Source organism: Panthera uncia (assembly GCF_023721935.1).
Source record: "Panthera uncia isolate 11264 chromosome C1 unlocalized genomic scaffold, Puncia_PCG_1.0 HiC_scaffold_4, whole genome shotgun sequence".
Taxonomy (NCBI): Eukaryota; Metazoa; Chordata; class Mammalia; order Carnivora; family Felidae; genus Panthera; species Panthera uncia.
This window is the reverse complement of record NW_026057585.1, coordinates 78,043,262-78,056,091: the sequence shown is the minus strand read 5'-3', so window position 1 is coordinate 78,056,091 and position 12,830 is coordinate 78,043,262. Positions and strand designations below refer to the sequence as shown.

Sequence of the window (12,830 nt, the reverse complement as noted above, 5' to 3'; positions counted from 1 at the left end):
AGGATGGAATTGTCATAAACAACTACATGTTTATATACTATTGAAAGTGTAATATGTTATAAAATGCTGATTATGAAGTTTCATCATGATTTTGGGGAAGAAATTCCTCAAAAGTTTCAGCACTTGATTGATTGGACTCTTGAGAACCAAGCAGGAATGTGTATAGGTCCTGGGCGTACAGTCCAGAGACATTCTTTACCCTGACCCTACAACGGGGCAGTCCGAGCGCGTGAGTAGATAAAGCTAGGTTTTTCAAAACAAAACAAAACAAAACAAAATGTTTATTTATTATTATGAGACAGAGAGAGACAGAGCATGAGCATGGGAGGGGCAGAGAGAGGAGGAGACACAGAATCCGAAGCAGGCTCCAGGCTCTGAGCTGTCAGCACAGAGCCCGACCTGGGGCTTGAACTCACAAACTTCGAGATCATGACCTGAGCCGAAGTCGGACACTTAACCGACTGAGCCACCCAGGTGCCCTGATAAAGTTAGGTTTTCTCTGAGAAATCCTTTCTATTGTATCAGCCACACCAATTCTGTGGGATCAGACCTTTTCATAATTCTTCTAGATATCCCTCTGGGCAACTTATGTTAGACACAGATACCTGGTCTTTCTTTTCTTTTCCCTCATCTTTCCTTCCTGTTCCCTTTCCCTTCCCCTTTCCCTCCCCACTTCCTCTCCTTCATTGCCCTCTTCCTTTAGGTATTTCTCTCTCGTGACCATTGGAAATCGGTATTCTTTGCTGTTCAGTACTGCCTAATGCTTTCACTCTTACATTTCCCATAGACTGGTGAAAGGAGTCCTAATATTATTTTAACAGTTTCTAAAACAGTACTATTAACCTAACTCTCTTAAAATACTGATAGGTTTTACAGTTGTGGTCAGGCTTTACTTTTGACTGTCAGTTACCAGTAGTAACTTTTGTCATGATTTAATAAGATCATAGCTTTAGTTCATGGCACCTTATCAAAACCTCCTTTGGCTTTTCTCTTTGCTTAACTTGTAATTTTACTTTCAGCTCACTTCCCAATTCTCCTTTATTACACAATTCATTTTGGTCTTAATTTCTTTACTTTCCATACTTGCTCTACTTTCCAAATCACCTGGGGTGCTGAAATGTGTGTATATGTTTTTAAAGACTCAACCCATTTGTTCTTGATTATTTCATCAGTTAATGATTTTCTGGGGTCACCAGTTGTCATCCTCCTACCTCTGTTATCAGCATAATATCATTTGGTCTTGCAGTTTCATTTCTTTATTCAGATCCTTCCTGCATGTGACTATATTTTCTGTAGTGTTTTATAGGTACAGTGTACCTATACAGTGTGTAGTGTGTTGCCTCATCTTTCTGTATAAGAAGGCCATAGTAGGTGGTATTAACTCCATTTGTAGATGAGGGAACTGAAGTTCATAAAGGTTGGAAGGAACCATTATGGGGCCATAATGAAGGTCATTTTATTATTATCCTAACAATCTTTATATAAATAAAAGTTGTTTAATGTTTAAAACTGCCTGGAGAAGGTTTTTTAAAATAGAAAATTTAAAGAGCCAGAGACCCTATTTTTGCTTTTCCCCTTTTCTATTGGTTCTAAAAATTGGAAGTTCAGTGAATACTACATTAACGTCATGATTTTTTTTCTTTTCTTTTTCCTCTTATTAAAAGAGCTAATTTTATCTCTTGTTAAAGTAAATGGATTATGATGGGAAAGCAAATAAATTTTCACAATAGTCATAGAGTTTTAGAAAGTAGAATGCAGTAATTAAATGCTGGGCATTTTTAAGGTATATCAGATTAACTTGGCTATAGGTACTGGGTTCTTCATTTCTAAAATACTGTCTTGGGATACGGATACAATTCTTCCTTTATGGTAAACAAAGGGAAGGTAAAGCTATTGGTAAAGGATTTTTTTGTTTTGTTTTGATAACCTGTTTTTCTCCTTCTGAAAGCTTTTGAAGCCATCAGATTTTCACTTAAGTTATTAGTCATTGTTTATAATTAAATATTTGTAAAGTTAGTCATCTTTAGGGGGATACTAACATAAACATGATTCTGCCTTGAAGGCGTTGTGCGGTCTATAAGTAGAGTACTTAAGATACACTTATTTTACTATGGTATATAAGTAATATGTACTTGAGGCTTAAGAAACGTATCAGAAGTTTGGAATAATTGTCATGAACAGTGAAAAAGAAAGAGCTGACTGGAGACCATTAAAGTATGTCAATAAGTATTGATTTTTTTGGGAGTTTTCTGAGATTAAAAAAAGTTTTTTTTACTTGAAATTTGCTTTAATATACTATATAATGTAGGAATGTCAGGATGAGCCAATGTTAGGAAATCTTTTAATACATAATTTCAACTGGTCAAATAAGACTGTTTGGATAGATAGATGCAGAAAGACATCTCATGTAATTTACTGTGCATTTCTTGTAATAGATACTCTCTTGGTCATGGTAAGGAAATATCTACTTCAGATCAATAACAATCATTGAATTTAAGAGTAAAATGATGGAAACCTGTTAATAATTACTAAAAGAACACAAATTACTGATGTCAGCATTATTATTTAACTCTTGTTGGATTTTCGACCCAGTACATGTTAAAGAAATTAGAAGAAATAATGGAAAAGGGGAGACAAAATTGTCATCGTTTACTGGTAAGGATCTTTATTAGAGAATTAATAGAGTTCATGAAAGTATAGTGGAGTAGCTAGTTGAATTTTAGTTATATGAAAGATAGCAATATTTCTGTAAATCACTTGTTTCTCAGAGAATATGATGAAAATATTTGGTATTCCCCTTGGCAAAGCAATTAGAAAGTACTTATGTCATGTGAAAGACAATTTGATAGAATGGAGAGACTTTTAAAAAAATGTAAGATATTAGTTATTCCTAAATTAAGATACAGTTTTGATACAGTTCTGATGACAATATCAGTAGGTTCTAATGTTTTGAAGAATAGGCATCCACACAAACATTCGACATGTGTTCTAAAAATATAGGTTGATAGTGGTGGACTATTGTATAAATGGTTAAACCTCTCATGATTACATTTATTAGGATAGTGTGATATCCTAAAAATAGGCTGGCTCAGTTGGTGGAGCATTCGACTCTTGATCTTGGGGCCTTGAGTTTGGGCCCCATGCTGGGGGTAGAGTTTATTTTAAAAAAAAAAAAAATATGGCTGATAATGATACAGAATAGATTGCCACAAAAGAGACATTTTCAAAGCAATCTGATCTGTTAACAGTGAATGGAAGGAATTCACTAGTTACTCAGAGAAAGAAAAAGAAGACTAGCCCTTTAAACATCAAAATAAATAAATTCCAGGTGGATTAAATTAGGGATTGGGCAAATTAGCAGCAGCATGCCAAATCCAGCCTGCTTTCTGTGTTTTCTGTTTTGTTTTTGTTTTTCTGCACACTGTTTTTGTAAATGAAGTTTTATTGGATCATTGCCACATTCATTTCATTTGCATATTACCTATGGGTGTTTCTGCTCTACCAGGACAGAGTTGAGTAGTTGTGGTAGTATGGCCTCCAAAATAAAAAAATATTTAGTATCTGGCCCTTTGCAGATAAAGTTTGCTGACCTCTGGATGAAAGGACTGTTTTAGAAACAATGAAACCATTTTCTTAGTGTTTTCTTTTGGAAGTAGAACTTTATAAGAATCGAAGGAGTCACAAAGGTAAAAACTAGATTTTTGGCATAGAAATGGAAACTTTATAAAAAGTTTTAAAAGTACATATTGAGGAAATGTTAATAACATGCTATACAGGGTTAATATTGTTATATTATAATGCTTTTTTGTAAGTGGATATTACAAAAAGAATTGCAGATTGAAATGAAATAGTAGTGGGGAAAGACTTTTCAATGGCTTTTCACAAATTGCTAGAATAAATCTAATCAGAAGTTTAAAAACAACAACCTGTCATTGTGTATCAAGAACATTTACTGTGTGCCTTTTTACCTAGTAATTTCACTTCAAGAATCCTTTCCTTAGAAGATAATGCTAAGTATGAGAGTATGAATATTCACTTAAGATATTCATCATGGCATTTCTAATTATACCAAATGTGAGGAAACAAAAGGACTGACTGACATTGGGTTATGGTCATATAATCTCAGTGTTATGCAGGGCCATCAAATTGGAGACTGAGGCCAAAGGAAAAATCAGTAATACTGATCCTGTCTTTATTTATTTAAGTTTTGTTATTTTGTTCATGGATTTTGCATTTTTTGATTTTTAAAAATGCCGCATTGAAACACTAATTTATCTTGATTACTGAGATTTTTGGTACCTTAACTTTGTGCCTGAGGCAAATGCCTCACTCACCCTATCCCAGTCCGATCCCTGTGTAATCTGGTATATCTATTAAATAATACACATCTATCAGTACTTCTCAAACTTGAGTAATGTACCAGATACCTCTTAACCACAAAAAAAGGGGGATATTTTGGAGTTGCCTGAGAATTCCAAGAATAAGAGATCTGCTGGGGTTTCGCAGATTTCAGTGTGATAAGCAATTAATTAAAATAAAAGTTAAATCTGGCACTTAGAGTTTTCACAGTGCAATAATAGAATTGTTAAAGCAAATAACAGCACTGAAAACTTGTAGTATAACTCAGTTATATGTGGTTATTCATGACTAAAAATAAGTTTACATTCACCAAAAAAGTCATTGAAATAGATGCAGTTTTTAAAAATATTCTCTTAGAATTCTCAGACTTCCTACAGTACATCTGTAGACCTGAGGGATTCTTGGACTCCAACTTAAAAAACACGGACATTTAGCCACTTGAAGTGATTTTGGAGTAAAATGTAATAATATGCAAATGTTTCACTGACTCAAGTGATCAAGAAATTATTTTACTAGAATGATATATTCAGTTTAATTACAACTATGTAGAGAAATAAAATCTCTGACTACAGGAGGGGAAAAGACTGGAAAGAAATATACCAAGAGAAAATGGTGGTTGTTTTGGTGTGATAGAAATATGAATAGAATTTTTCCTTATTTCTGCTTGTCTAAATTTTGTATAGTTTTACAATACAAAATATAGTTTGTGTATTACTTTTATAATAGATAAACAGCAACTTAAAATACTGTAATAATAATTGTCAAAAATAAATATCTGGTAGTGCTACAAGGCTAGTTGGGTAGCTTCCTTCATTTTTTTTTTTTTTTGTTTCTTTCTCAGCATATACAAACCTATTATACCCTTATTGCAATTATAGTTTGCTTGCTATTATTTCTTATTAATGGTAATGTAGTATAAATTCCCCTCCCCACCCTCCCACCCATGTAGCCAAAACAAAACTTATTGAATGTCTGGATTTCTTTAGATATTTTATATTTATTCTTTTCTCTAAGTATTTATTTATTTATTTTCTTTTTTAAAGGAGTATAGTCATGGCCAACAGCAAAAAACTCAAGAAGGGGAACTGAAAATTAGTGCTGTGTTTTCAGTCAGTGGCAGTCCTCTTGGTAAGAAACAGAATTGAGTAAATGAATCATGTTTATTTATTCTGACCAGTATGAGTGAGAGGAAGTATCTACTTGTATTAGTAAGCTAGGCAGTTCTCTGCTCATTTAGAATGGCTGTCATTTATATTGGATAATTAGTTTGGGGTTTCAAGACTGGTTATGGAAGAGGAAGAAAGGATATATACATAAAATTCATGATGAAAAGTAAAACATTTTTCTTTTAATTTTTTTTAAGCTCCACAGTTGACTACTGGCTTTCAGCCTTCACTGGCGTCATCTGGCATGAATAAAATGCTTCCTTCAGTTCCAGCCACAGCTGTTCGAGTTTCCTGTTCTGGTTGTAAAAAAATTCTCCAGAAGGGGCAAACTGCTTACCAGAGGAAGGGGTCGACTCAGCTCTTCTGTTCTACACTGTGCCTCACTGGATATACAGTTCCACCTGCCCGCCCACCACCTCCTCCCACCAAGAAAACTTGTTCAAGTTGCTCAAAGTATAGCAGAATTCTAAATTATCTTCTGTTTCCTTTTAAAACACTTCATTCTTATCTGTGTATTGTTTAGTTTTCTACATTTCCATATTTTTTGGTAATTGCCACAGTATGTTGTTGCTTTCAGTTTTTCTGGATCCTAGGTGCTCAGCTTATTTGAATTATAAATAATGTGCCTTTTATATATATTGAGATGTTTTTGAAACCAGCCTTTCCATCCATGTTAGTTGAGATGCTTCATAAAACAAAAACTACACCACTTAGGTCATATAATACCACAATATTTTATTTGTAGGTAATAGATACTGAAATCCAAAAATATTTAAAGTTATGTATCCTGTTATCTAATTGGAATTCATTTAATACCTTTCTTATCTTTAAAAGTACTCCAGTGTAAAAAAAAAGAAAAAAGGACTCCAATATATATTTTTATCTTCTCAATATCTCTGAACTGCCTCAGAGGTACCATTTCAGTGTTTAATATCAAAAGACTATGACCTTAGACCTTGATGAGATCATCCTGATATATTTGAAGAATATGAACTAATTTTGGCTGATTTGGTAAGGTGATTGTTAAAACTGTTTAAATAGGTCAGAAAAAGATGAATAATGCTCTCATTCTGAAACACTTTGGCCTGTTATTAAACTGTTCAAACCATGATTTATTAGTTTAGATATTTGTGTTTATAGTGCCTTACGTGGATCCTTCCCTTTCTCTGGAAAGGGAAAAAAGATGCTCCCTCTTCTGGTTTAAATGGAAAAAGGCATTTTAGAGAGTTGAAAGAAATTTGAATGTGGTTAGAAGTCTTTTTGGAAGTTATGTGGGCTTCCCTTTATGTTTCATGTTTGATTTAGCAAAAATAGATTTCTTTATTTGTACTGTTTGAATTATAAAGCATGCTTTTGAAAGTGTGTACCTCTTTTCTATATTCTAGTATATTCATCATCAGATTCTAAGATTAAGTCAACTTGAAAATTATATTTATAGGGTTTTTTTTCCTTTTTTCTGTTTTGCCATGAGACAATTTCATATAACTTCCTTTTATGCTTCTTTATTTAATTCTACGTTAGTGATAGGCACTTTCTGAAATTTTGATGTTATTTCTTCTTTCATAATAATAGCCCTAGATAGTTCAGAGATGTTATCAGTGAATTTCAAAATGACCTTAGAAAACTCACAGAAGGGGTTTTTGTTTTTTTGTTTTGTTTTTTATTTATTTTGAGAGAGACAGTGTGAGCAGGGGGAGGCAGAGAGAGAGAGAGAGAAAATCCCAAGCAGCGTCTGCACTGTCAGTGGGTAGCCCAATGCAGGGTGCAAACCCATGAACCAAACCGTGAAATCATGACCTAAGCCGAAATCAAGAGTTGGATGCTTAACTGATTGAGCCACCCAGGCATCCCAGAAACCCATAGAAGTTTTAAGATGTGTGCCCTCTTTCTTTGTTTTTAAATTCTTGTGCATACATATTTTTATTTTAGGTCATTTTTACCTACATATCATATCTTACCTATCTTGATCTTACGTAGTTTGGTTATCCTTTAAGATTGCATTTCTCTTTTGTTATGTTTGGTCTTATCCATAAATCTTCCATTTTTTCATCCTGTCATTTCTTGACTCTTAACTGTTCTACCTCTTTATTCACGTATTCTATTATCCTTTTTTGTTTTTTTTTTTTTAAATCCCTCATTCTTTTCCATTTGCCTCTTACTGTCCTTTCAGGTACTCCTTACCTGCCTGATCTTCTCCATTTTCTTTCTTTTCTCCCCTTCTCATTTTACAGAATATCTTTTCTATTGTTGCTCAGTCCTCAACCACTGATCAGTCTTGTTTTTCCTTGCATTTTGTTTTATTCCTGAACTACTCTTTTATCTCTTTTTTACCACTTAACCATTCCTCCCCTTGTTTTCCTCTTACACAGTCAGACTGCAGAAGTTTAGGATGGTCTGATTTATCTGACTATAATATTGTTGAGTTGGATCATACCTTAAGTATAAGGAAATTGGATTCAAAGAAATTAAAAGATTTCCTCTGTGTCACATAGCTGGTTAATTTGGGCACATGCGTCGCCTGCCCCTGCCACTCCATATAATCAAACAGGTTTAATTTGTAAATTAATCCCTTGAAGGAGCCCAAGAAGGATTTCAATTTAATTTGAATGGGTGGAGCTAGAAAAGATTTCCATCCTGATAGCCACTGCTATTTTTATAGACCAGTAGAGATATAGCAGCAGCACTTAGGTTGATTAAAAAAAAAACAAAAAAAAACAACACCTCATTAGCTGTTTGAAGTACGTTTTATTTTTCTTAATGTTTTATTAACCATATTTCTTAGCATCTTGAATTTAACCTAAATTCTGAATATATTTTAGCTAATCATCATTTAATTTTCAGGTTTCCTTAGTAATAAGGACCTAATGCTTAGTTTTTAAAAATCTGTTTCAAAATCCTACTTAGAAGAGGTAATTTGGAGGGTAATTTTTTTAATACTGTTAGATAAAATTACTTGATACAATGATAGAGAAGTAACTATTTTGGGATTGTCTGTATCATTTCTGAATTTTTACTGTTTGGAATCAGATAAAATCTATGATAAGATGTAATGTAGTTGGATGCTAAGCATACTAAGGCGAGTGAGAAATACCTGCTTTTATACTCTATTGCTTTGATCAATGCTGCTCCCCAATTCTTATTTCCTTAACCTTCTGGAAAACTCCTATTTAAGACATAGCAAAAATAGCCTTTCATGTTACATATTGTCTGAAATAATTGTTTCTTCATTTCTCTTTCTGTTGTGCATTATATTTTTTCATAATTAGTTCACTTTTGTATTTTAAGAATGCTTCTGTTATGGCATTTTATGTCATTTGTCTGTCTGTCCCAATATGGTGTGAGCGCCTTTAGTGCATGCTTGTACCATATTTTTATACAGGATGTAGCTAGTGGCTGGCTCAATATAAGTGCTCAGTAAATACCCCTGTAAATGAAATATATTAAAATCTACTTAAAAAATAACTGTGAAGGCAAAAAAAAAAAAAAAAAAATGCAGAAACTAGAGGTGCCTGGAGCTACTAAGTATAGAAGATGAGGTATGAAGTTATACATTACAGCATATGAGGTGTTCCTGGTGATGATTCCCATTATGTTTACTATTATCTTCTATTGAATCAGAGATATTTGTCATCTTTTCTAAAAAGTGCTCTATTTGTATAATTTAAGTTGCAAGAATGAATATAATGGCTTATATACTATTATGTGTATGTGTATTCATGAGAGAGAGACACTATTTGGAAAATTTCATCAAGGCATTGTTTTCCCATTGGCTTTTAAAATGCTTTACGCTTAAACGATCTGATAAACTACTATTTAGGAACAGTGGTTTAGGGGTAAGATAAAGGGTGGAGTGGTAGGGAGCCTTAAAAGGTTTTAATATTCATTGCCTTTGCTACTAATACTTGTAAATTAAATTATTTAGATATGGAAATACTCTATTTTGTACAACCATGCTAGAATATACACTGTGTAGCTTGAAATATACTTTTACTTTCATTCATTCATTCATTCATTCATTCAAGGTTTTATTTAAATAATCTCTACACCCAATGTGGGTCTTGAACTCACAACCCTGAGATCAAGAGTTGCATGCTGTACTGACTGAGCCAGCCAGGCAGCCCTGTATTTTTACTCTTAAATGATAGTGTTTTATTTTTTTTCTTTTTTGATTTTTCAAGTATATGTAAAATTAAAAATAGTTTTAATTATTTTTAAAGAGTATCTTGAAAATATAGAAGAGCCTAAAAAAGAAAATTCCTATCTCTTATAATCCCACCTAGTAGAGATAATGAATGATAACTGTTTGATGTGTAGTCTGTTAGTCTTAAAATATAGTATATTAATCCTCACAACAGTTCTATGAAATAAATCATGTGTTAGAAGTTCTGTTTTATGGAACAGAACTTAAGGATCAGAGCAATTTATCAGTTTATCCAGGAAAACTGAGGCTTTCTCATTTAAGTAACAGTGTCCTTTCCATACACCCGTAATGGCCTCTGTGTTACTTATTAACTCACAAAAAAGGAAAAATACAAATGATACTGTGGCTTATTTTATCTTTGTTATCATTTTTAGAGACATTTTAAATCCAAAGGATGTGATCAGTGCCCAGTTTGAAAATACCACAGCTAGTAAAGATTTTTGCAGTCAGTCATGTCTGTCGACATACGAACTGAAAAGGAAACCTGTTGTCACCATAAATACGAATAGCATTTCAACCAAATGCAGCATGTGTCAGAAGAATGCTGTTGTAAGTCATCTTTTTACTTTATTGGGGTGTGGGGGGGGGAATCTAATGTTTGTGCTTAAAACAGATTTTTTTTTTTTAATGTTTATTTCTTTTGAGAGAGAGAGAGGGAGACAGAGAATCTCAATCAGGCTCCGTGCTGTCAGCCCAGAGCCCGATGAGGGGCTTGATCCCATGAGCTTATGACCTGAGCCAATACCAAGAGTCAGACGTTCAGCCTATTGAGCCATCCAGGCACCCCAAGAACAGCTTTTGATGGTCTGTGCTTGTGATTTGTTTGTTGTTTTTTAATTCCTAGATTCGACATGAAGTTAATTACCAGAATGTGGTACATAAACTTTGCAGTGATGCCTGCTTCTCTAAGTTTCGCTCTGCCAACAACCTCACCATGAACTGTTGTGAGAACTGTGGGGGCTACTGCTACAGTGGCTCTGGGCAGTGCCACGTGCTTCAGATAGAGGGCCAGTCTAAGAAGTTCTGTAGTTCAGCATGTATCACGGCGTATAAGCAGGTACATGACTGTATCTAACCCCAATGTCTTTGTTCATTTCAGGAGGACCTACGTTTTTTGGTAGTACTTACTTATGAAAATGCCGCAGAAATACTGAGATCTTATTATTAGCTTAATTGATGTACTTTACATATAAACAGGATCTGTCAAATGAATGTGTATTAAAAACCCGGTTATAGAGTTTTGTAAGTAGCATATTTCTCTTCATGCATTTGAAATACATGCTTCTGGGCATGACATTTTTATTTCAAATATGATTCATGTTTTTGAATAATATTTTGAAAATACATAAAGAAGAAAAATAATGCATTTCCCAGAGATACCCAGTCTTATCTTTTTGGTGTGTAGCCTTCTTTGAAATATATTTGGTTTGCATATAATATACTTTTTTATTGGACAAGGTAAGGTCCAGGTTACGTACATATTCTTGAATCAGATCCATATAGTTGAAATTGCATTTCAGAAATTGAAAATCTTACCATTAATTTGTTTATAAGGGTTTTTCCCTTTCTTCATGAAATACGAAAAAAATAAATGTAGGTCATATATTATTTTGTGAATAGATGAGGCTTATAGAAGATGAATTGAATGAAATCTGTATAACAAATACAGCTTCATTTTTACCATATTTGTAATTTGTTAGCAAATTTTGATCAAAAATTAGATTTTAGAATTCATAAATCCAAAGATATGATAATCTTTTTTTTTTTTTATTTTACAATGCCTTTCTTTTGTAGCATGATAGCTGATCATTCTTTTTCTTAAAATAGTGACTTTTTATACAGTCTACCAACATTCATGAATGTAATAATGTCAATTGAGAAATTCCTTTTAAATTCTTAATACTTTGCAGTGATTTTGGAATTTTAAACATTATATGGTGTTTCTTTTTATTTCTTGTTATTATTCAAGTACATTAAAGGGGCTTAGCTTTACTATTTATTCCTTCCTTTAGAAACTCCTTGTTTTTGCTTTCACAGGGGATAAAAAAAGCCAATATCTTCATGAGTTTATCCTTGTTCAAAAGACTGTTTTCCTGATAACTGTTTCAAGTACTAAAAGTTACTTGGATTCAGTCTATTCAAAGATGGTTTATATTCCACAAGAGAAGGAGAAATAGGTTGAATCATCTTAATTTTAATTTATTTACTATATTTAATTTAGCCATTACTTATTAAATTTCTCACATATTGATATGTACTGTGGTACAGAGAAAGAATTTGATTTAGAAGTAAAGCATATCTCAGTTTGATATCTTGATTCTCTATTCAAATAGAATTTTACCTTGGATAAACAGTTAAACTCTCTGGGTTTAATTTTTCTTATCTGTGAATGGGTATTATACTACTACTGTCACTGGGATGTTATTAGGATTATGTGAAGGAAGAATGGGAAAGCACCTAGTATAGAACCTGGCATGTTGAAAATGGTCGTATCTGTTGTTTTGTTTTTTTCCTTATATATAATTCATTCAACAAACATTAGATGCGATTCCTGCTTTGAAGGGCTCCATGTCTCCTAAGGGAGATAGACATAAAACTGAGTAGAGATGCTATGGTGGAAGTATTATGGTGTTCAGTGGGGCACAGAGGAAACATGGTCAGTTCTAGTTGGTAGGACAGGATGAGACTATCAGCAAAACTTCACAGAGATAATGGATGCTGGATATACTTTACATGTTATCTTGAATGTATGATATACTAGTAGTATTTAGTATTACTGGCTGCTGAATCCCTAATTAAAAAAAATTTTTTTTAATGTTTATTTTTGAGAGAGAGACAGTGTTGAGTGGGGGAAAGGCAGAGAGAGAAGGAGACGCAGAAGCAGGCTCCAGGCTCTGAGCTGTCAGCACAGTGCTCGACACGGGGCTCGAACTCACGAGCCGTGAGATCATGACCTGAGCTGAAGTCGGACGACGCTCAACTCACTGAGCCACCCAGGCGCCCCTGCTGAATCCCTATTTTAGCGCAAACTTAAGATAATAGACTGTTCGATTGCTTATATTTGAAAATTTGTGATATCCAAGGTTTGCTCCCACTTTATTGCT

The 12,830-nt window shown here is 33.5% G+C and overlaps 1 protein-coding gene and 1 long non-coding RNA gene across 8 annotated transcripts in view; one reads left to right on the top strand and one right to left on the bottom strand.

Annotated features, from left to right (window-relative positions):
* The window catches only part of ZMYM4 (zinc finger MYM-type containing 4), a 145,359-nt gene that overhangs the window by 89,028 nt on the left and 43,501 nt on the right, over positions 1-12,830 (top strand). For all 7 annotated transcript variants that reach the window (XM_049618724.1, XM_049618720.1, XM_049618719.1 and 4 more), the window contains 4 exons: positions 5,403-5,487; positions 5,723-5,978; positions 10,101-10,275; positions 10,571-10,783. In XM_049618724.1, coding sequence (XP_049474681.1) covers positions 5,403-5,487; positions 5,723-5,978; positions 10,101-10,275; positions 10,571-10,783 — 729 coding nt within the window. The remainder of the gene's footprint in view (positions 1-5,402; positions 5,488-5,722; positions 5,979-10,100; positions 10,276-10,570; positions 10,784-12,830) is intronic.
* Positions 1-12,830, bottom strand: part of LOC125913569 (uncharacterized) — a 106,612-nt gene that overhangs the window by 65,368 nt on the left and 28,414 nt on the right. The gene's annotated exons all lie outside the window — the stretch shown is intronic.